General features: G+C 54.1%; 1 protein-coding gene across 1 annotated transcript; it reads right to left on the reverse strand.

The window, feature by feature from the left end:
* Positions 1-2540: 2540 nt before the first annotated feature.
* Positions 2541-20841, reverse strand: LOC149319474 (homeobox protein ARX-like). Its single transcript, XM_089511792.1, has 5 exons — positions 20481-20841; positions 17719-18427; positions 14547-14592; positions 9640-9980; positions 2541-2903 (listed from the first exon to the last, which is right to left on the reverse strand). Exons 1-5 carry the CDS (start codon positions 20698-20700, stop codon positions 2600-2602), a joined length of 1620 nt encoding a protein of 539 aa, XP_089367918.1. The 5' UTR covers positions 20701-20841; the 3' UTR covers positions 2541-2599.
* Between the last annotated feature and the right edge of the window lie 1223 nt (positions 20842-22064).

Below are 22064 nucleotides of genomic sequence, written 5' to 3' on the forward strand. Positions count from 1 at the left end.
AGAGCTGGGAGAAGCCCCCGAGGTGCCTCCATCACTTTTGTCATGCTAAAGCAGCCCTTGGCCGGCTCGGGGGCTCTGGGGTGGCAGGGAAGCCTTCCTGCCCTTTCATCCTCCCAGCTGCCTCCAGGAGCCCCCTCTCTCGGGGCCTTTGAGGGCCTCTCAGGCGTGAGACCCGGGGAGGAGGAGGGGGCGGCGGGGCGTGTGCCTTTCCGAGGGAGGGAGAAGAGGGCTCCCTCGGCCAGATGGGGAGGAAGGAGGACGCGGGGACCGGCGTTTGTCTGCAGCCGCCCAGGGGCGCGGGATTAAGGGCTGGGGGGGCTTTGAATGGGCCTCTGGCTGTAATCCCCTCGGAGCTAATTTCACGCGGTTTGCTTCTGCTCCATGGCCGGGTCAAAGCGGGGCAGAGAAGGAGGGAGAGGCCTGGGACCAAAGGGGGCTGGGAAAGGAGCCGGCTTTCGCCTTGTCCCTCTTTGCCCGGCCCCAGCCCTGCCTTCTTCCCTTTGCACTCCCTCCTCCTCCTCCTCCAGAGGCCCTCTCCCTCCCTCCCTACTCAGCCTGACCAGAGGTCCTCCTTTCCCAGGAGCTGTCCTCCCCTTCGAGCCCTCCTGCCCGGGAGGAAGGCCGGGATGCCCTCCCTTCGGAGCCTGCCTTGCTCTTCGGGGCCTCCTTGCGCTGCCCCTCTTCCTCGGCCTCTCCCCCAAGACAGGCTCCCGGGGGCCTCTTCCCAAGGAGACCTTCCTTGGCCCAGTCCCAAGGGGCTTTGCTTGGCCCTCCAGAAGGGCCCCTCTCTTGGAGGACCGACGGGGCTCCCCCGGCCCCTCTCTTCAGGAGAGACTCCCCAGCGCTGCTGCCTTGGCCCTCGGCGAGCCCCGGGTGCAGCCTCCGAGCCTGGACTTCCCTGGGCCTAAAAGACCCGACTGGGCCTGGGCCCCTGTGTCTCCGGAGCAGGGCCTGCAGCTCCTAGCCTCGCTCACCGGGAGTCCTGGCGGGGAAGATGGGAGCTGCGATCCAGTCGCACCTCGCCTCCCCCTTCCGACTTTTCCTAGCATCATTTTTCTCGGGGGGGGGGGGATCCCAGATGGGGCAATGTTCCCTGGCAAGTTTGCCAAACTGAAAATGCCTTTTACTTTTACGTATAGAGAACCAGTCTAGGCATGTGTGTATGTGCGCCCAAACTGATTCCATATACTGATATGTATGTGTGTGTATAGATAGAGATATAATCAGCTTAGGTGTATATATCATTTAAATCTGCGTGTCTGTGTGTTTGTTTAGGGGCGCGCACACACACACACACACACACACACACCTCAGTTAAGGTGCGTGTATATATGTATGTGAATGTATATATAATCAGAGAAAGAAGTCAACTATTCCTGGCCCTGTCCTCCGCTCCACTCCCTGCCTTTCCTCCGCCCTTATTGCCACGAAGACTTCCAATGAATCTCCGGGTTTCTTGGACAATTCTCCATAAACGTAGATATAGAGAGATATCCTTTTTATTTCCTATGGGTGACACTTTCCCACTGGAGCGCAAAGAAAAGTGAGAGCAAGAACAACATCACACATAGAGTCCCGTGCCAGCGCCTTGCCTTTTCCTTGCCCTTTCCCCCCTTCCTTCCTTCCTTCCTTCCTTCCTTCCTTCCTTCCTTCCTTCCTGCCTCTCTCTCCTGGATCTCAGGGACGGCTGCAGTTCATAATAACTCCAATACAGGCTCTGCCCTTCCATCTAGAGAGGCGACGAAGGGGTACAAAGACGACGCCGAGGCCCCACGGAGCGCCACACTCTCGGAGGCCATCCTTCCCAAGAGAGAGAGCTCTGGCACCTGGGTTTGGTTTGGTTTGGGGTGTTTTCCCCCGCATCTGTTTTATTTTATCTTAATAACACGGGCCTCTGTACAGCAGTCTCTCTCCAGCATCATCATCACAGTTGAGTGACTTCGTCTTTAGTTTTTTATTTTATTTTTAAAACAGTCCATATTTTCTAGCACTGTATATTTATTTCCCTTTGGTTTGCTATAAAATAAAAAAGAGAGAGAGAGAACTTTGCCCTCGGTGGGGGGGTGGGTGGGGGGTGGGTGGCAGGGACCGAAGGACCCCAAAGGCAAGAGAACCGAGGAGTCAGTCCCTAAATTGTAGGCTTAGGGCTTTTGTCGGTGCCTTTCGTTGCCTTTTCTCCTTTCGGCCGGCCAAGGAACAGGGTTTGAGCATCAGCCGCCTGCCTTCCTTCTTTCCTTCCCGGTCCTCCTTTTTGGAAGGCTCCTCTTGAGATGCACCAAGGGATCCATTTTTTTCAGTCTCTTCCCAATGGGTCCATCTCCCTCTCTTTGTCTCTCTCCAAGGGATCTCTTGGCTGGATCCTTTTTTGCAGAGGAAGGAGCCGACCAAAGGCGCAGCGGGTGCTTCCCCCAAAGTGATTTTTCCCTCCCGGCTTTTGCTTCCTTCCCCTTCCAAGGCTGTTCCTCCGTTCTGTCCCTTCCTTCCTTCCTTCCTTCCTTCCTCCCTTCCTTCCCTCCCCTCCCTCCCTCCCTCCCCCAGTTTTGGTCTTGGGTCTCCTCCTTCCTTCCTTCCTTCCTTCCTTCCTTCCTTGCTTGCTTGTTTAGCAGACCTCTTTGCCGGCGGGGCTGGTGCCGGGGGGCAGGAGGTTGAGCTGGCTGAGCTGCGCCGCGTGCTCCTTGGCCTTCAGCCGCAGCGCCGCGATGCTCGAGGCCCGACGGTCCGCCGCCGCCGCCGAGGAGGGGTCCGAGAGAGGGAGCCCCGGCGAGGCCGAGGAGGAGGAGGAGGACGAGGAGCCCGGGGGACCCTCCACCGACGGAGCCGGAGGCCGAAGCAGAGCCGCCGCCGCAGCAGCCGCAGCCGCCGCCGAGGAAGCCCCGCTCAAAGGAGCCATGGTCGAGAAGAGCCTGAGAGAGAGAGAGAGAGAGAGAGAGAGAAGGAGGGAATGAGGGAAGGAAGGAAGGAAGGAGACAAGGAAGAAAGAAGGAAGGGAAGGAAGGAGGGAGGGAGGGAGAAGAAAGGAAAGAAAGGGAGGGAGTGAAAGAAGGAAGGAAGAAGAAAGGGAGGGAAAGAAGAAAAGAAGGGTAGGAAAGGAAGGGAATGAAGGAAGGAGGAAAAAGAAGGGAAGAGAAGGAAGGAAAGGAAGGGAGAGAGGGAGGGAGGGAGGAAAAGGAAGGAAGAAGGGAGGGAGGGAAGAGAAGAAAGGAAAGAAAGGAAAGAAGGGAGGGAAGAAAGGAAGGAGTGAAGGGAGGAAAAGTAAGGGAAGGAAAGGAGAGAAAGGACGAAGGAAAAGGAGGGAGGGAGGGGAGATGCGTAGAGAGGGAGGAGAGGAAAGGAAGAGAAGAGAAGGAAGAAGGAAGGAAAGTGAGAGGAGGAAGAAAAGGAAGGAAGTAAAGAAAGAAAAGAGAGGGAAGGAGGACATGGTCAAAGCCAAGATCTCCCCCTTCGCCCGGGGCGCTGCTCGTCCCCGCTCCCCTCCCTTCTCAGGTGACCAAAGGCCCTGACCGCCGCCAAGGAGGACAAGGCGACATGGAGCACCTTCAAGACAAATGTGGGACTTCCCGAAACATAAGCTCAAAACATAGCAGTCATCACTCCTGGCCAGAACTGGGTTATGGAGGACGTGTCCTGGAAAAGGAGGGCGCCTGGCCCTTTCCCTTTGCACTTAAACTCAGGCGGCCACCTTCCCAGGGAAAAAGCTGACCCTCAGAGCGCTGTAGAAACAGAGGTTGCATCCATCCACACTGGAGAAAGAACCCCGTTTGGCACCGCTTTAACTGTCCTGGGAACTGTCGTTTTGTGAGACATTTCACCTTCCCTGTCAGAGAGCTCTGGTGCCACACCCAAATGCAACACCCCCAATTCCCTATCGTTGAGCCCTGGCAGTTCAAGGGGTGTCAAACCGGATGGTTTCTAGAGCGCGGGTGCAGAGTGGGGCCAAGGCGGGTTATGGTTCCTGCAGTGCAGATGCCTCCTAACAAGGGGCTTTCAGGCGGAGGCTGTCTCTCTCCTTCTCCCTGGGCCCCCTTCTCTTCCTCCGGGGCCCCTCTCCCCTCTTCCCAGCCCCAGAGTCCCCGAGCATCTCCGAGGAGTCCCTCCCAGAGGAAGAAGGCCAGTTCCCCGCTGGCAGCCCTGGCAGCCCCTCAGGGCACAGTCTTTGGGGAATGCCTTCCCTCCCACTCCGCCTCCTCCAGCTACTTATTTCCCTCCCTCCCTCCCTCCCTCCCTTTCCAGCCATCCTTCGTTCCTTCCTTCCTTCTTTCCTTCCTTTACATTCTTTTTTCTTTCCTTCTTTCCTTTCCATCCTTCCTTCCTTTCTTCTTTCCTTCCCTCTCTCCTGCCAGGGACCCCTGAAGTGGCACATGGAGCTGGGCAGGTTTCCCCTCATTACCCAAAGCTCTGATTATGGGGATCATCCCGGCTGGGATCTGAACTCTGGGCCGGGAAGGCGACGGGGGCCGCGGGCTCAGCCCTGCCGGCAGCGGGGCCCCCAGGAGGGGATTGTGGGGGTTGTGAGCCTTCAAGTCCTTTCCGACTCGTGGCGACCCTATCCCAGGCTTTTCTTGGCGAGCTTCTTCAGAGGGGGGTTGTTGCCCATTGCCATCTCTGTGGGTCACCCGCATGGCCCAGACGGATTCGAACCCTGGTCCTAGCCCAACACTCAATTCGGGCACGACTTGATAGCCTTTGAGGTTTCCTCATCCCACCATCTTCCACAGCAAGGCATTAGAGCCAACTGGCCAGAGAAAGAGGGCAAGCTTTCCACACACTGGGGGACCTCCAGGAGTATCTGGAGAGCAACTCCCAGCATCCTTAATCTTGCTTGGCTGTCACTGCCTGATGGGAGATGTAGTCCAACCACACCTGGATTTTCCACGACCGATTTTGGCCAAGCTTTTCCTCTCCATGGAAGCCGAAGCTAAAATGGTTGAATGTAAAGGGCTGGAGCCAACGTAGCATAGTGGTCTGAGCGTTGGACTACTTACTACTCCTACTACTACTACTATTATTATTATTATCCAGTTTTTTGGTACACAAAGAGGCTTATAATTTTTTTAAAAAAGCAATACAATTAAAAAACATGCAAAACGAAGGCTCTGGGGACCAGGGTTTGATGCAGCACTCAGCCAGGAAACCCACTGGGCGACCTGTGGCGAGTCACACTCTCTCAGCCTCAGAGCGTGGCAAAGGTAAGCCCCCTCTGAAGAAACCTTGCCGAGGGAACCCTGAAAGAGGTTCGCCTTCGGGTGACTCGAAGGCACACGACGCAACAGAAGAAAAAGCTGGGAAGGAATTGCCGGGGGAAAAGATCCCCTACAAAGACACATTTCTTTTGCTGTTTCCTTCCTTTCTCTCTCTTTAACTTCACGACTGTTTTTAATCGCAAAGCCTATTTGACACTCTGTTTAGTGCTTTTTTCAACTCATTTTAAAAGTATTTTGGGCGGTGAGGAAGGGAGCGGGAAACCTCCTCTCCGCCGCCAGTCCAGAAACTTGGGCTGGATCCACACTGCAGAAATAACCCGGTTTGAGACCACTTTAAAGGCCATGGCTCCATGCTATGGGATTCTGGGAATGGTAGTGGAGCTCTGGTGCCACAACCTACCATTCCCAGAATCTCACAGCTTGGAGCCATGGCCCTTAAAGTGGTCTCAACCCGGGTTATTTCTGCAGTGTGGATGGCTCTTGCATCCCTCCAAGATGAATTCTCCTTGGCTTTCCCCTGCTCTTCTTCCTCCAGAGATACTTGTGTTAAGTAGCATCTCCGCAGGCTCCCTTCCTTCTCCTTTTGTGCTCCCCTTTATTCCTCCTTTGCTCCTTCAGGTCTCTCCTGGGCTTTAAGAATAAGGGATGCTTTTGGTCTTTCTAATTAACTGCTGCCTTTCCCTCTCCCTTCATTTCATTGTTGGGTTTTCCTTTAAAGAAAAACAGCTACAGAGAAAGTGTCCCCCCAGCTTCCAATGTTTGAGTTTTAATTTCTTTCCAGGTTTAAAAGGCGTGGTTTTGGAGACATCTCTCTTTCACGCTTTCTGGTCTTTTGGGAGAAGAGTTGTCAGGGCTTTAAAGGACCAAACTTCCCTCTTTCTCTCTTGATCCTCCTTTCTGCGACTAGTTGCTGCTTGTCGCTGTTGTGTGCCTTCAAGTCGTTTCCAACTTGCGGCGACCCTAAAAGGAGCCTATCATGGTGTTTTATCGGCAAGATTTGTTCAGGGGAGGTTTGCCCCGCCTTCCTCTGAGGCTGAGAGAGTGTGACTTGCCCCAAGTCACCCAGTGGGTTTCCATAGCCGAGCTGGGAATCAAACCCTGGTCTCCAGAGTCTCACTCCAACACTCAAACCATCACGCCACAACTAAAATATGAACGGGGAAACTAAAATTTAAGTAAATTTTGTACATTTTATATATATATATATATATATATATATATATAATTCTTCTCAAATAAAAAAATGCATTTAGATGCTAAACGCACCGGGCCTAAATCTCTCTCCCGGCCTCAGAGCATCCAGCTGCAAACCCCATTCATAAAAATGGGAAGGAATGCCCCTAAGATCTCCGTCTAAATGCACTTGCCAGAGATCGGGGTTTTTAAACTGAGAGTCCAATCAGGAGGCAGGAACCTGGCATGTGATCTTCACGACCATTTAAACAAAATTCCCACCGTCCTGGAATTCAAGAGTCAGGAGCCCTGGCTCCAGAGGAAACCGTTTTGCAAGTCAGCCGCAAAGTGGCTGCTTGACTACTACTCTCTCCTGTCCTCCAAGGCAAAGCTTCAAAGACTGGAACGGTTTCAGGCTGGAAAGAGGCTCCGATCCAACTTGCAGAGATGTTTTGATCGTAAGTCCCACCTGCCCTAGGCCAATGGCCAGGAATGCTGGGACTTGCAGTGCGCTGGGATTGCCATGCCCACCTGCCCTAGCCAGTGCAGCCAATGCAAGACAGTGGGCCCTTGGTATCCATTGGGATTTGGGTCCAGGACCTTTGGTGGATGCCAAAATCCGTGGATGCTCAAGTCCTGTTGTTGTTGTTATATTTATTTGTACCCCACTTTCCCCCTAAAATCGGGACTCAAAGCGGCTTAGGTATTAAAATGCACTTGCTGTTGCTACAATTAAAAACTTGCAAAAGTGACAATTAAATACTACAGCATCATAAAATTGTATGTTTTTAATACGCTGTACGCCGCTTTGATTTTGTTTTCACAAAAAGTGGGATATAAATAAAAGTTCTATTCATTATTTATTTATTAAAATGGCATCCCTTACATAAAATACCAAAATCAAGGTTTCGGATTTTATATATTTTAAAAATATAAATATTTTCAAGACCTGGATGCTTGAGTCCCTGAAAAAGAATCCCATCTGACTGTTGTTGCAACGGTCCTCCAGATGTTTGGGCGGCAATGCCCCTCTGCCCCAGTCTGTATGAGGAATGCTGGGCGTTGCAGTCCAAAGACATCTAGCAGGCCACAAGTCAAACTGTGTTGCTGTTGTGTGCCTTCAAGTCCTTCCTGGCCTCTGGCAACCCTAATCAGCTGTGAACGTATCATGAGGTTTTTCTTGGCAAGATTTGTTCAGAGCATGTTTGCCCTCGCCATCCTCTGAGGCTGAGAGAGTGTGACTTGGCCAAGGTGAGCCAGTGGGTTTCCAGGGCCGAGTGAGGAATCAAACCCTGATTATCTAGAATCCTAGTCTCAAACCACAACACCAAGCCAAACTCACAGGTGGCCTAAAGGTTGCCCTTGGGTCATAGATGTTTTGGGCTTCACCTCCCAGAAGCCCCAGCCAGGAATTCTGGGAACTGAGGTCCAAAACATCTGGAAGAGCAAAGTTTGGGAATCACTGATTGGGACATTTTTAAAACAGAAAGTGGCTCCCTTTGCGACTGAGCATGCTCCCTATCCTTGCAGGGGGTTTTGGCCTCTCTGGGAAAAGTGCAGCAGGATCCCAACCCTCCTTTTGGTGCCTGTCATGGTGGCCTCTTCCATGTGGGTGACACATGGGTGGCATGACATGGGTGGTGGCATCTCTAGGGTTGGCTTCCACACACACTGAGCTCTTCCCATTTCACACTATACAGAGCCCTTTTAAACAGAGGCTGGATGGCCATCTGTCAATGGGGATGCTTTGATTGAGAGTTCCTGCATGGCAGAATGGGGTTTGACTGGATGGCCCTTGGGATCTCTTCCAACTCTACGATTCTATGACTCTAGTCATGTTTTTTGTGCTCATCTGACTCATTAATCACAATTCCCATGTATCGCTGAATGTCCTGGTAATCGTTGTGGCATATAAAAAAAAACCTAGCACATTCAAAATTATATATTTTTAAAATTACAGTGTCATATGCGCAGCCTAAACATATTTACACATCCATAGTTTCATGTGCTTCAAGTAGAAAATTGGATGAAATGTGATGTTTTTAAAGGGAAAAAAATTAATAATAGAATAATTATTAAAAAAAAATTAAATGTGTAGATTCTCACATTTTAAGAAAAAGCAAGGCCTCTCCTTTCTCCTTCCACTGAGCCTCACTACGCCACCTCTTCAGCATTTTAATGGGACGCAGGCAAATGCCCCTGCTTGTTTCCTCCCAAGGAAGCAAAGGTATGTCACCCCCTTTTGGGGTGCCACCTGGTGTGGTCCGCACCCCCTGCACCCCTCTGATGCTTCCCAGAGTCCTAGCCCAATGCTCAAACACAGCACCAAGCCAGTCTCCCAGGTGGACTAAAGACCTGGGCCTTAGGGGCATTGGTTCCCAAACGCTGCTCTTCCAGATGGTTTGGATGTCAACTCCCAGGAGCCCCAACCAGTTTGGGAGCTGAAGTCCAAAACACCGAGGTGACTAAAGTTTGGGAATCACTGCCTTGGCCATGCAACTATCCCCCAACTTTGGTCCCCCAGCCAGCTTGGCTTGCAGTCAGGGATTCTGGGAAGCTGGAGTCCAAAACGTCTGAGTGAAGTTTGCCTCAGGGCAACCTAGAGAGATCTTGCAGCACCTTTGAGACTCACTGAAAGAAAGGAATTGGCAGCATGAACTTTTGTAGACTTCAGTCTACTTGTAATTTGTATTGACATCCTTGCATACCAATGGCATTATGTATATATGTCTCTCCCTGGCTTCCACTCCACCAAATACACCTGAGGAAGTAGACTGAAGTGTACAAAATCTCATGCTTCCAACTTCTTCATTTCAGTGAGTCTCAAAGATGCTCCAGGATCTCTCTGTACTGATTCTACAGACTAACACGGCTATAGCTTTGAATTCAGGGCAACCCGAATCCTGCAGCGATTCCCAAACTTTGCCCCTCCAAAGGTGTTCGGGGCTTTAATTCCCCTCGTCAGCTTGGCTTGCAGTCAGGGATCCTGGGAGTTGGGGTCCAAAACATCTGGATAACCAAAGTCTGGGAATGACTGCCTTAGGGCAAAGGTAGTCATGCAGCGATGCCCAAACTTTGGTCCTCCGGGTGTTTGGGGCTTTATTTAGTTGTCTAGCAGTCGGGAATTCTAGGCAGTTGGAGTCCAAAACATGTGAGTGAGGAAAGTTGGGGGGTCCCTGAGCAGTGGGGCATTTCCCCCCAAAGAAGGCTTCTCCCTTTGCCCCAGCCCCTCTCCCTCTTGCCGGCGGGTGCGTGTCTAGCTTACCTGCCGAAGGCGGGGCTGATGAAGGCCGGGTGCCGGAAGACGGCGGCCCCGAGGAAAGTGCTGAGTCCGAGCGGGGTGCCCGCGGGGCCCAAGGCGGCCGAGGAGCCCGGCGGAGGCGGAGGGAGGCCCGGGAAGGCGGCGGCGGCTGCGGCTGCGGCGGCGGCGGCGGTCCAGGCGGAGTCGAGGGCCGGGTGGTGGGGCGGGAAGGGAGCGGCGTCGAGGTAGGGCCCCAGCGGGTGGGAGGCCGAGAGAGGGCCCGGGAAGGGCAGCCCCGGAGGGTGGCTCTGGGCGCCGGCCTTCTCCCGCTTCCGCCACTTGGCCCGGCGGTTCTGGAACCAGACCTGCAAGCGCCCCAAAGACAAGGAGGACCCAGGGTTAGAGGGCAGCCGGCCAGGCCCAGGAGGCCCCCTCCCCCCCAGCCTCCCTCCAGGAGGGGTCCCCCAACGCCCCCCATCGGCAGCCTGGGCTTCCATTTCTAGGTCTATTATACACCTCTAAAACATATATTTCTGTTCTTGGCTATTATTTTTTAACCCAGGAACTGTCTTCCATTTCCTCTCTATTGGGGAGACTGAGGGGACGAGGGAGAGCCCTGTCCAGTCCCTCCAGGAGAGATTCCAAAATGTCCTCCATTTGGACCATGAGTTTCTGTTTCTATACATTTATAAAATATATTTCTATTTCTATTTTTGCTTGTTATTTATTTCCCCTCCAGGTCCTGTCCCCCATTCCATCTCTGTTGTGGATTTTGGGTGTTCTTGTACTTAAGAGGACTAGAGAGATTCTTGTCCAGTCCCTTCAGAAGGGTTTCCAAAACCTCCTCCATTTGGAGCACTCATATATATATATATATACACACACACACACACACACACACACACACACACATATATTTCTGTTTCTAGTTTTAGCTGTTATTCTGCAACATTTGGGGCTCGTTGTCCTCCATTTTTGTGGTGCCTGGTCCTCCTTTTAGGGAGGGTCCCACCGCCTTCCTTCCCACAAGGCAGCCCCCAGCCCAGCATCCCCTCCCAGAATCGGGACTTGCAAGGCAGGATCGGGCCCCTGTGGGTTTGTGCCCCCTTCCCCCGCAAATCACATCCTTCCACAACCTTAATCCCAAAACGTTCTCCATTTGGAGCATGGATTTATAGTTATGCGCATTTGTAAAACATATTTTATATTTATATTTTGCGCTGTTATGTTGCAACGCCCTACACTTTCGCTTCGTTGTCCTCCATTTTGCGGTGCCTGGTCCTCCTTTTAGGGTGGGGACCTCTGGTCACCCTGCCCAAGGAAGACACCCCCAGGATGTCTCCTTCTCACAAGGCAGCCCCCAGCCCAGCATCCCCTCCCAGAATCGGAACTTGCAAGGCAGGGTCGGGCCCCTGTGCGGTTTCCCTCCCGAAAGTAACCTTGGCCCTCCTCTCCTTGGACTCCAAAGGCCCAAGCAGAAGGCCGGGAATGGTCCCTTCTGCTGGAGCACAGCTCCCAGAAAGAAGGATCCATGCTGGGTGGGGGATTCTGGGAGCTGTAGTCCCCTCTCCAATGATGCCCTGGCTATGGGAAGGGAGGGGGACATTAAACATCTCCTTTTGGGGCTGTTGGGTTGGAATTAGGAAATGTAAAGCGACCGATTTAGGAAGATTTCCATTGATCGTTTGATGGAAAGCGAGAAGAACGGTTTAAAGTAGGATGCAAAAGTCTTTCCAATTCCATTTAGTGCAACTCGAAAACAGCGATAAATCTCCTCCCGGCGGCAGAAGATCACTTAATCTGACCTTACTATTTAGAGGACCTTACTATTTAGAATCACTTACTATTTAGAGGAAGAGGAAACGTATCCAGGGATAGACGGGTTAGCAAAGTGCAACATCACAGCACCCAACATCCACAAAACAGGGATCACCTTTTGCGGGGCCAAAGAAAAAGCCTCAGGCACACGTCGCAAGCTTTCCAAAATCATGCCTTTTGTTTACGCATTTTATCTGGCCAATAATATATATATATATAAAAATATAAAGGTATCCCTCTTTTGTGGACTTGGGCTGCTAAACCGGGTGGTTATAACCAACTAGTTTGGCACAACGTTCATGGCATAAACTGCGCAGCCCCACCAAATCTTGCCCCTAAACAAACTGGTTAACTCGAAGATGTTACCCAAAAGCTCTCTGTCTATGAATCCGACTCTTTTGCGGGGGGAGTTCTGGATTGTAAACCCCACTTAGTGACAGAGACTTGCCCCCCTACTCTTTCCATGCCCAGTCCTGCAAAAGGGGGAGCTTGCCTTCCAGAAAGCCATTCCCATGCTCCTGCACAGCTGGGCTTCGTTGGCGTTAAAACAAGGCAGTTTGGCTATAGAGAGAGCTATGCCAAGGTGACCAGGCGTCCTCCTTTTCCAGGACAACCCCCTCCATCCCAACCTCCTCTCCAGAAGGGATTTCCAAAAGGTCCTCCACTTGGACTCAGAAAGCATGGGTTGACATTTGCAGGAGTCAACAACTCATCTAAACATATGCTCCTTCGTTACAGGAGTGTTAATAGGAAGGAATTCCTGGCATATTTCCCCCCCCCCCTTAGGTCTATCTCCTCCCTTTTTGTCGGGGATGTCCTACATTTCCCGGAGCCTTGTTCTCCTTGAGGACATCTGGTCACCCTAGATCTAGTCATTCAGTAGAAGGGATCAACTTGGCCATACTCTTAATGGGATCGTAAATAGAATGACTTCTTAATCCTTAATGGGACCAGAAACAGCCCCGAAGAGGGCCGTTCTCGCTCTTCAAGGGACCTGTCCCTATCACCCACCAAATGTAACGACGTTGAAGCGATCCAGGCCCTTTCCCTAACGTTTCCCCGTTTTCTGCCAAGCCTTCCTTGCTTCCAGTCTTTTCCAGCCAGTCCTTTTTTCCCTCGCCCCCCCCCCCCCTTTGTGAAACTGCATCGGACTGACAGACAGCTAAATGTTTTCGCCAACACGAACCTCACGGACTCCTTTGAACGGCCATTATTTTTTCCCAAAAAAAGAGGCAAAAAAGCAACAAAAAAGCCAATCTTTCTTAGAGCGGCACTTAAAAGGCTTTAACGCTAATTTCCCAGACGATGGAAATTATTTCTTTTTGATGATGATGATGATGATTGTGGTTATTCCTGCCAGCGCCGCAATTGGCAAATCGGTCCTTTCATTGACTGAGGAAGGAGGGAGGGGGTTTAACACACACACACACACACACACCCTCCCTCCTTCCCCAGTCAATGAAAGGACCGATTTGCCTATATATATAAAACAAAAAGCCCCAACTCCGGGTCTCTCCCTCCGCCGCGCATCTGACCCAAAAGGATGGTGGAAATAGGAGATTTTTTAAAAAATGTATTTCTTCCCATCACTTTTATTTCCCTCTTTCGTTCCTGCGATAACGAAACGCTTTAAAAGAGGGATAATAATAATAATAATAATAATAATAATAATAATAATGGACACTGCACCGAACAAATGGTTCGTTTTGCAAACAGGAGAGAGTATTTTCTACGTTAAACTAAAGTCCATTTCCCCGACTGTATTCCTTTGCAAAAGAGATATGGGGAATTTTTAAAAGGGCAGGGAGGGTCGGGGGTAAAAAGGTGGGTACCCCCTTCTGCTCCCCCGCTCCCTTCCCGAGGTTTTTGAGGAAGCGGTTCTGGGTCTGAAGGCAGCCAAATCCCCGTCGTGCCTCCCACCCAGTTCCCACTTTGGTCCCAGGCAGCGCCAATTCCCCTTTTCTGACGAAATTACTAGATTGGACGACACTCCAAGGCAAGCCCCGGGGCTCCAATAATTCAGCCCCCCCCCCTCGTGTTTAATGCCCTCTTCTCCGGGGAGGGAGGGGGCTGGGAAGACAGAGGGGCCTGCCTTGTTGGGGGGGGGGGGCGAAGAGAAAGCGATTGCTGCCGCTCTTTCTCCCTCTCTCTCTTTTGGAGTTATTTAACTTTCCCACGACTCGTTCCCCTGAGCCGAAACTCCTGCGTCGCTGTCACATCTCTGTTTGACGAGGAAGAAATGTGTCAACAGAGAGGAGGAGGAGGAGGAGGGCGACGCCGGGCTCTTCATTAGCCCTCCGAGAGAGAGAGAGAGAGAGAGAGAGAGAGAGAGAGAGAGATATGTTGGCCGTCAAATGAGCCAGACGGAACGCAAAGGGATTTGCCCACAGCCAAAAGGCCAGGGCCATCTGTTGTGGGGAGAGGGGTGGCTGGAAGAGGGAAGAGGTAGAAACCAGGTTCTCCCGGAATCCCCACCGCCGCCGCCGCCGCCGCCGCCCACGCAATCCTGCCGCCTGAGCCACCGGCCCCTTTGCTGGAAGGGCTGCGGGAGAAGCGCAAGGGACGCTCCTTCCAGAGCCTGGCACTTTATGAGAAATGGGAAAGTACATCTACACTGTCAAGAATGCAGTTTGACCCCACTTGGCCTGCCTTGGCCTCGGAGTCCGGGCTTTTGTCGCTTTGGGAGGCCCTTCTTCGCCAGAGGAGGCTAAAGATCAAAGTGTAAATCCCAGGATTCCATAGGATGGAGACAGAGGACTTAAAGCGGTGCAGAACTGCATCCTTTCTACAGTGTAGATGCACCCAAAGGCGAGGGAAAACCAAGCCCTGCCCAAGGCCCTGTTGGCTAGCGGGAGACCTCCGACGGAGGGCCTGGTCTAGGGAAGGCCGCAGTTTTAATCGGAGCTCCGCTTGGGGGCCCTGGGTATTTGGTCAACAAACACACAGACCCTCCAAGGGACGGCGGAAGAAAGCCCCGGTGGCTTCTGCGCAGGGAGGCGGCACCCCGTCGCCTCTCCCCCGGCCTCTCCGGTAACGGGATTCCCCCCTCTCCCCACCCAAAGAGACGGTCTTTCCCCTCCTGTCCTCTCCCTCCCCAGGCCCTTTGGACTCACCTGGACTCGGGCTTCGGTCAGATCCAGGCGCATGGCCAGCTCTTCCCTGGGAGAGGAGACAAGAAGCAGAGAGAAAGAGGCGATCAGGCAAAGAGAGAGAGGAGGAGGAGGAGGAGAGGAAGGAGCCTCAGCCCTGGAAGGGCAGATGGAGGAGGGCAGAGCAAGAGGCCGGGGAGGCCGCTGGAGATCGCAGGGGACAAGCCACAAAGGAAATCGCGACGGGCCGCTTCTTGGAATACAACTTCCTCTTTCAGCCCTTCGCCCTCTTTCCTCCTTTCTATCAGGCTTTAATGCACGTTTCTAGGTGCTTTTTGTCCTCGGGCGCCTTTCCCCCTTTGGACACTTTCTATCTTTACGCACACAGCAATAGCAATAGCAAGTACATTTCTATACCGCTTCTCAGGGCACTTAAGCACCCCTTGAGCGGTTTACAAAGTGTAAGTTAATTGCCCCCCAACAATATTAGCAACCTCAGAAAGATGCCAGGCTGAGGAAAGAGACTCGGGTCTAGGAAAGCTCACGCTGCCAACTCCTTTCTTTCGATTAGTCTCAGAGGGGTTACAAGAGCTGATTTTATTCGGTGTCTCTAGTTGCCTTTTTCCCTCCGGCACCTTCTACTTTTACGCACACAGAGGTCGGCTGAAGGGGGGAGGGAACCGAATGCACCGGTCCCCTGACCACCCTCCTGCCCTTCTTGTGGGATCTCCCCATCTTTCGACACCCCCTTCTTCTTCCTCCCTCCCCCCCAAAAATCCCAGCATTGAGAAGGGCTCCTCTCAGTCGCCAAATGCCATCGAGCGCAGCAGCCTTCAGCGCCGACGGAGAACCCCACGGAGGTTCCCTGGTTTTGGCTCCACTTCCCAGTTAGTTTTTTCTCCCCAAATGGTGGGGAAGTTTGGAGCGACCAGATTCCCCAGGGATGCAGGCCTCCCTTTTTTCCTTCTCCTTCCTTCGGAGAGCCTCTGGAAAGGCCCCAAAGGAGCCTCCTTCGGCTGCTACGCGAAGCCTCTCCTTTGGGGCGATCAGCGCAGGAATGAAGGCAAACGGGGGAGCGCCCTTTCCCTCCAAGGCCTGGACCTCCCAGGCTCCAAGGGGCTCTCCCTCCCTTCCAGGAAGGGAAACCCCCGCCTGGCCAAAGAGAAGAAACCCCAGCCCCGGAGGAGGCCTACTTTCCCAACAAAGAGGCCCAGGGAAAGACGGAGCCACTGTCGAGGCCTGGCTCCCGCCCCCCTCAGCCGACCCCCCGAAAAGAACTGTGTGTGTGTGTGGGGGGGAGGGCAATTGATGGTGTCTTCCTGCATGGCAAGGGGTTGGACTGGATCTCTTCCAGCTCTAGGATTCTAGGATTCTAATTCTTGGCCCCTTCTTAGCTGCCTCCGCACTGCAGAAATGTTCCTGTCTGACGCCGCTTTAACTACCACAACTGAACGCTATGTGATTCCTTTGCAGTTTGTTGCGGCACCAGAGCCTCGTCTTCCCCTCAAGAGCTGCCAGGGACAGAAGCTGAAGAAGAGAAGCCGGGGGTCTTTGGTGGGTGGGTCCCTAGGGCTCCCTCCCGGGGGTGGGAAAGGCCCCCTTCTCTCTCGAAGCCGAGTCTTCTCCCCCTCGGTAAGAAAGAGCCCCTTTCCCTCTTTCCTCGAGCGCTGCCCAAAGCCCCCAGACCCAGCAGCTGGGGCTCGGCCTGGCGCTTCTCAGGCTTGGGGACTCGCTTCTCTTGCTCTGCAGCCTCTTGGGCAGCAACAGGAGAGAAGGAAGGGGGCTGGGGCTGGCGGGATGAGAGGGGAGCCCTACGATCTGCCTCCCAGAATTTAATTTCTTTTTTTAAAAAGGAATAAATCCGCTGTGCATAACTTCCAAACAAAACTGATCCCCGCACCTTTTCCTTTTTATACCGAAGCAGGTTGAAAAGGAAGGCGGGTTAAGGAGGCCCGTCTTTAATTCGGATCGGGAGCAAGCGAGGAGAGAAGCTGGCCGGAGACGCGGACCCTGAGACCCGAGGGGCAAGGGCAGCTTTCGCCCCCTTTGTCCCTCTCCCCAGAATCCCAAAGCAAAGCAGTTTGTCGCCCTCCAAAACTCCTTCCCTTCCCTTTCCTGGCCGGTGTCCAGTAAAGCGGCGGCGGGGGCCCTGCCTCCCTCCGGCCCCATATTTTTAGCTTCCTCCTGCCTTTGATCTGCGCCTCCCGAGCCTCCGCCGTGGGCCGGGAACTTGATCCCCGAGAGCCGAGCAAAAATAGACCCGGGCGGCCTGGCTTTGGCTAAGTCCTGGCCCCGAACCAGCCCCTTCGCCTGGCCTTGGAGGCCGGTGGGGTGGAGGGCAGGCCCAGGGCCACGACAGCCCCCCCCTTCCACCCCGTCCTCCCTTAGGTCCGGGATGGGGGACCTCTGGGGAGATGGTTGTTGTTGTGGGCCTCCCAGTCTTTTTTCCTGACTTATGGCGACTTTGTCAGCGGGTTTTCTTGGCATGTTTCTCTTGCCTTCCTCTGGGGCTGAGAGATTCTGAGTTGCCCTAGTTGTTGTTGGGTGCCCTCAAGTCGTTTCCAGTTCATGGCGACCCTATCCTAGGGTTTCGTTGGCAAGTTTCTTCCGAGGGAAGAAAGTTTCTTTGGTGAAGTCGAAGGCTTTCATGGCCGGCATCCATGTTTTTTTTGTGGGTTTTTTGGGCTATGTGGCCATGTTCTAGAAGTTTCTTCCTGACGTTTCTCCAGCATCATGGCCAGCCACAGCTGCTGGCGAAACGACAGGAAGAAACTCTTCTAAGAACATGGCCACCTAGCCCGAAAAACCCACGAACAACTAAAGTTTCTTTTGCCCTTGCTTTCCCCTGAGGCTGAGTGTATGGGACTTAATCAAAGCCACCCAGTGGGTTTCCATGGCTGAGTGCCCCTGGTCTTCCAGTCTAGGGAGATCCTGGGGCCTAAAATAACGAGGAAGGGTGGGATCTTCTAAAAACAAAACAAAACCCCTCCACCCTTCAACAACCGAAGGGGAAAAGTACGAGCCCCCCCCCTTTACTTTATTGGACACAACACAACTCCCATTCCTAGGGGAAAAAGCCCTCCCCGTCCCAGAAGTTTGGAGTTTTTGGGCCGAACTTTCCAAAGTCGCCCTTCCTTTCCTTCCCAATCTCCTGATGCCAAATGAACCGAAGTCCCGTTTCCTGCCTAAGGCTTACCTGGTGAAGACGTCGGGGTAGTGGGTCTTCTGGAAGGCCCTCTCCAGCTCCTCCAGTTGGTAGCTGGTGAAGGTGGTGCGGTAGCGGCGCTGCTTCCTCTTCAGGAGGCCCTCCTCGGAGTCGCTGCCGGCCGACAGGCAGACGCTCTCCTCGCCGTCCTTCCCTTCGGGGCCCAGCAGCTCCTCGCCGGGAAGCCCCAGCTCCGCCTTGGGCGAGCAGCCCTCCGAGCCCTCCGGACCCCCCGGGGGCGGCGGCGGAGGCGGAGGGGGCGGCGGCGGGGCAGGGACGAGACCCAGACCGGGCCCGACCCCCCGACGGGCCTCCTTGGCCTCGGCTAAGAGCTCTTCCTCCTCCTCCTCCTCCTCTTCCTCGTCGTCCAACAGGTCTTCCTCCAGCTCCTCGTCTTCCTCCTCGTCGTCCTCCTCCTCCTCGTCCATCAAGTCCTGGGGGTCCCGGGGGGCTCTGCCGCCCTCGAGGTCGTGGAAGGGCGCGGTCTCCCGGTAGGACTTGCTGCGGCTGATGCTGACCTGCGGGGCCTGGCTGATCTTCAGCGCCTCCCACGATGAGGCCGACGCCGCCTCGCTCCGATCGCCTCCCCTCGACAGCAGACGGGCCCCGCCACCTCCACCGGGAGCATAGAGGCGGCGCAACTTCGGAGGGAGGTGCAGCTCCGAGGCCTCGAAGCCCGACGGGCTGCTTTTAGCCGGCCCTGCCCGGGAGAGAAGCAGAGGGACAAGGCAGCCGTCACCCCTCCGGCCTGCGAGAAGGGAGACCCTCCTCGGGCCACCCCCCATCCATACCTCCCACAGACGGCGGCAGAACTGAAGAGAAACGCCGCCCCGTCCAGCAAGGCCATGGTCTTCTCTCCTGACATTTCCTGCAGGGCGAGTTTCCCGCAGTGGCCGAGAGTGAAAAGGGTCCCTCCGTCCTCTTTTTCCAGGACGCGCCCTCAATTTCCACCTTCCCTTAATGAATCTCACACTGTCCGAAGGGATTTGGTTGGAAGCCCTGAGGAAATTGGGGGGCTCCCTGCTTGAGAGGGGCAGTTTCTTCGGACTGTAGGAATGGGACCCCCTCCGGCCCCCGACGGACAAAGGGCGCACCTCTCGGTCACCTCTGAAGCCTTTCCTGTTTTATTTGCCTTTCCGCCCTCCAGGGAGGGAAAAAAAAAACACCCAGATTTTTCTCTTTTTATCCCTTTTCTTCTTCTTCTTTCCCCTCTGTACCCCCGTTCCCCCTCCCCTCTCAAGCAGGGAGCCCCAATTTCCCAGGCATACCCCCACCTCCCCCAAAATAGCCAACCTTTCTCATTCCTTCCACACCTTCCGACAGTGTGGAATTGATTATGGGAGGTGGAAAAGGAGGACGTGTCCTGGGAAAGGAGGACGGCGGGGTCACCCTGAAGGGGAGGGATCCTCCCCCTGTTTCCCACCTCCGGAAAGTATGAAAACTAATGTGTGGAAAGAGCCCATTCGTTGCCTTCGGGTGAGTCACACACTCTCAGCCCCGGAAAAACCCATCCGTGATAGGGTTTACTTTTCAAAGACACAAAGCGCACCTTCACCCCCCGAAAGGTTTCAGAGCATTTCAGAGGCATATTTCAGACCTGCCCTTTAGGGCAGTGTGTGCCTCTCTATGCGAAGATTTTATTTAGAGGAAAACAACCGCAAATGCGGAGAGGGGGAAGAATATACATAAAAATCTCCCTGCATTATTTCGGGACAAGGCCGCTATCACCTCCAACAGATTTGAGGCTGCAGCTGCTTCTTTTCTCCGTCCCAAAGTTGTCCTGACTCTCTATCTGACACCTGTCGATCACCTTGGAAGGGTTTCTAATTTTTCCAAACCTGCCAAGAGGGTGAAGCCCGTCCAAGGAGAAATAATAATAATAATAATAATAATCCTAGATTTGTCTCTCTTCCCCCTTTGCCCCCTCTTCCCCTCCTTTCCCGGAGCTCAGTCTCCAGAAGGGAGCCCCAATGTCCTCCATGCGGAGTGACACCAGATCGCTTGGCCCTCCTTCGCTCCAGGCCCGGCGGAGGCAGGCAAAGGCATACGGGGAATCCCCGCCAGGACCTCCGTCCTGACAAAGGCCGGCATTTGTCATCGCAAGGCCACCCACCCAAAATAGGGAAGGAAGGAAGGAGGGAGGGAGGGAAGGAAAGAAAGAGGGAGGGAGGGAAGGAGATTTCCTTCTTCCCGAGGAGCAAGGCGGACGCAGCTGGGCAAAAGGGAAGGAAGGAAGGAAGGAAGGAAGGAAGGAAGGCAGGCAGGCAGGCAGGCAGGCAGGCAGGCAGGCAGGCAGGCAGGCAGGCAGGCAGGCAGGCAGGCAGGCAGGCAGGCAGGCTAAAGATAGGGAAGGCGGGGAAAGAGATGGGACCCCAGCGGGGTTCTCCCACGGGTCCGGACCTCCTGGCCCCCTTGGCCCATGGCTTTGGCGACTGTCGGAAAGACCCTTGGCAAGTGGAAGGAGACTCCTGGCTCCGGGGCCCTGATCCTGCCATCTCTGCCCCTCAGGGCCCCATTCTGGGTCCCTCAGAGGAGACCAGCCATCTTCTTTTCCCCAGGAGCCGTCCTCCATTTCCACCTCCCGTCCAGGGACTGTCCCAAACGCCTTCCATTTTGAGCCTGACTAAAGGAAGCCATGGGATTATCTATTTATTTCCTTCCCCTGGGAGTGTTTTGGGTTTTTCTTTGGCTCCCCGTCTTCCCCCGGAGCCCCTGCCCTCCCCGGCCCTCCTTCCCTGCCGGCGGGGGCTCACCTGGCCCGGCCTTGTCCTGCTGCTCGCTCCTGGCGCCGGCCATCGGGGGGAGGGCGGCGTTGGCGCTGGCGCTGGCGTTGGGGGCGCCCACCAGCCTCATCTTGCAGGGGCTCCTCCGGCCCAGGATGCTGTCGATGCAGTAGGAGGAGAGCAAAGTTGGGGATTTACTTTTGCATTCCGGCCTCTCGGAGCAGCTCTCCTCTTGGTAAGGGTTGCTCATGGCTTTGGGTGCCTCGTCCTCTTCCTAAGGGCTGCAAGTGGAGGGAGCCGGGGGTCAGGGGCTTTGGGCCCGGCCAGGCGAGCAGGCCCTCCGCCGCCCAGGAGGCTCCGTCGGTGGGTCTGTGGGCCGGTGCTGCTGGCCAGGAGCCCGGGAGCGAGTGTAGGGACTGAGGCTCCCTCGCGGGGCTCTAGGCTGCCTCTCCTCCACGTGCTGAGAGCCCAGCTCTGATTGGCTCCTGCCAGAGGTTGGGCAGCCTCCGGCTCTCCGCCAAGGGGAAAACCTGGCCCGGATTTCGGGTTGGGGAGGGAAGGAGGGCCCGGCCTCTTGGGGGCGGCCAAGGGAGTCTCTGACTTCCCCTTCGCCTTTCCTTCTGGGACTTTTAAAGGACAAGGAAAAGGGAAGGCCACCCTCCCTCTTGGCCAAGGGGACCAGATGCAGTCCTCAAAGGGAGGACCTTCCAGAAAAAGGGAGGACATGGCCAAAGGAAAGCTTTTAAAAAACAAAACACTCTTAGGAATATAAATGCCTTGCTTCGGAGTCCTAGGGCCTTTGGGAATCCCTCCTGGTTGAAATAGAGGACGTGTCCTGGAAAAGGAGGACGCCCCTGGGTCACCCTGGACGCAGGGCGTTCAAGAAAAACACGGAGAGCATTACAAAATAAAAGCTAAGGACATGTAGTATAAATGCATGCTTCTCAGTCATGCTCCGAACAGAGGACATATTTTTGAATTCCTTCTGGAAGGGAGGTGGAAATGGAAGCCGTGTCCCGGAAAAGGAGGACACCCTGAGTCACTCTGGACGTAGGGCGTTCAGGGGGGAAAAGCCCACGGAGAGCATTACAAAATAAAAGTTAAAAACATGTAGTATAAATGTATGCTACTTAGTCATGCTCCAAATGGAGGGCATATTGGGATTTCTCCTTGAAGGGAGGTGGAAATGGAGGACATTTCGTGGCAAAAGAGGACCTCTGGGTCACCCTGAAGGGGAGGGATCCTTCCCACAGTCCACCTCCGGAAAGTGTGGGAAACTAACCCATGATATGTGGGAAAAGGCCATTCGTAGTCCTTGGGTAAGTTACACACTCTCAGCCCCGTGATAGGTTTGCCTTAGGGTCGCCTTAGGTTGGGAACCCCTTGAAGGCACACAACAATCAACAACAAGATTATAACACACTGCAACTATCCTATTTGGATCGATAGATAGAGCCTTGTGTTACAATCTTCCCTTACACTCTGTGGGTACATGGAAGAAACATCCTCCCCGGCGGCCTTGGGTTTCTGGGCTTGATTAAATCAAGAGTGGATTACTTCTTTGAAAGGCGTTTTACTTCATTCGTTTCCTTCGCATTAGGACTTGGACGGATG

Source organism: Sceloporus occidentalis, unplaced genomic scaffold (genome assembly GCF_023333645.1).
Source record: "Sceloporus occidentalis isolate IW3139 unplaced genomic scaffold, rSceOcc1.0.p SCAF_2, whole genome shotgun sequence".
Lineage (NCBI taxonomy): Eukaryota > Metazoa > Chordata > Lepidosauria > Squamata > Phrynosomatidae > Sceloporus > Sceloporus occidentalis.

What these genes read in the sequence shown, in the direction of transcription:
- LOC149319474 (XM_089511792.1), bottom strand. Translation starts at nt 20,700, where the DNA reads ATGAGCAACCCTTACCAAGAGGAGAGCTGCTCCGAGAGGCCGGAATGC. An exon ending in GCAGGACAAGGCCGGGCCAG is followed by an intron (nt 18,428 to 20,480) that starts GTGAGCCCCCGC and finishes TCTCCCGGGCAG; the next exon opens with GGCCGGCTAAAAGCAGCCCG. An exon ending in ATCAGCCCCGCCTTCGGCAG is followed by an intron (nt 2,904 to 9,639) that starts GTAAGCTAGACA and finishes TCTCTCTCTCAG; the next exon opens with GCTCTTCTCGACCATGGCTC.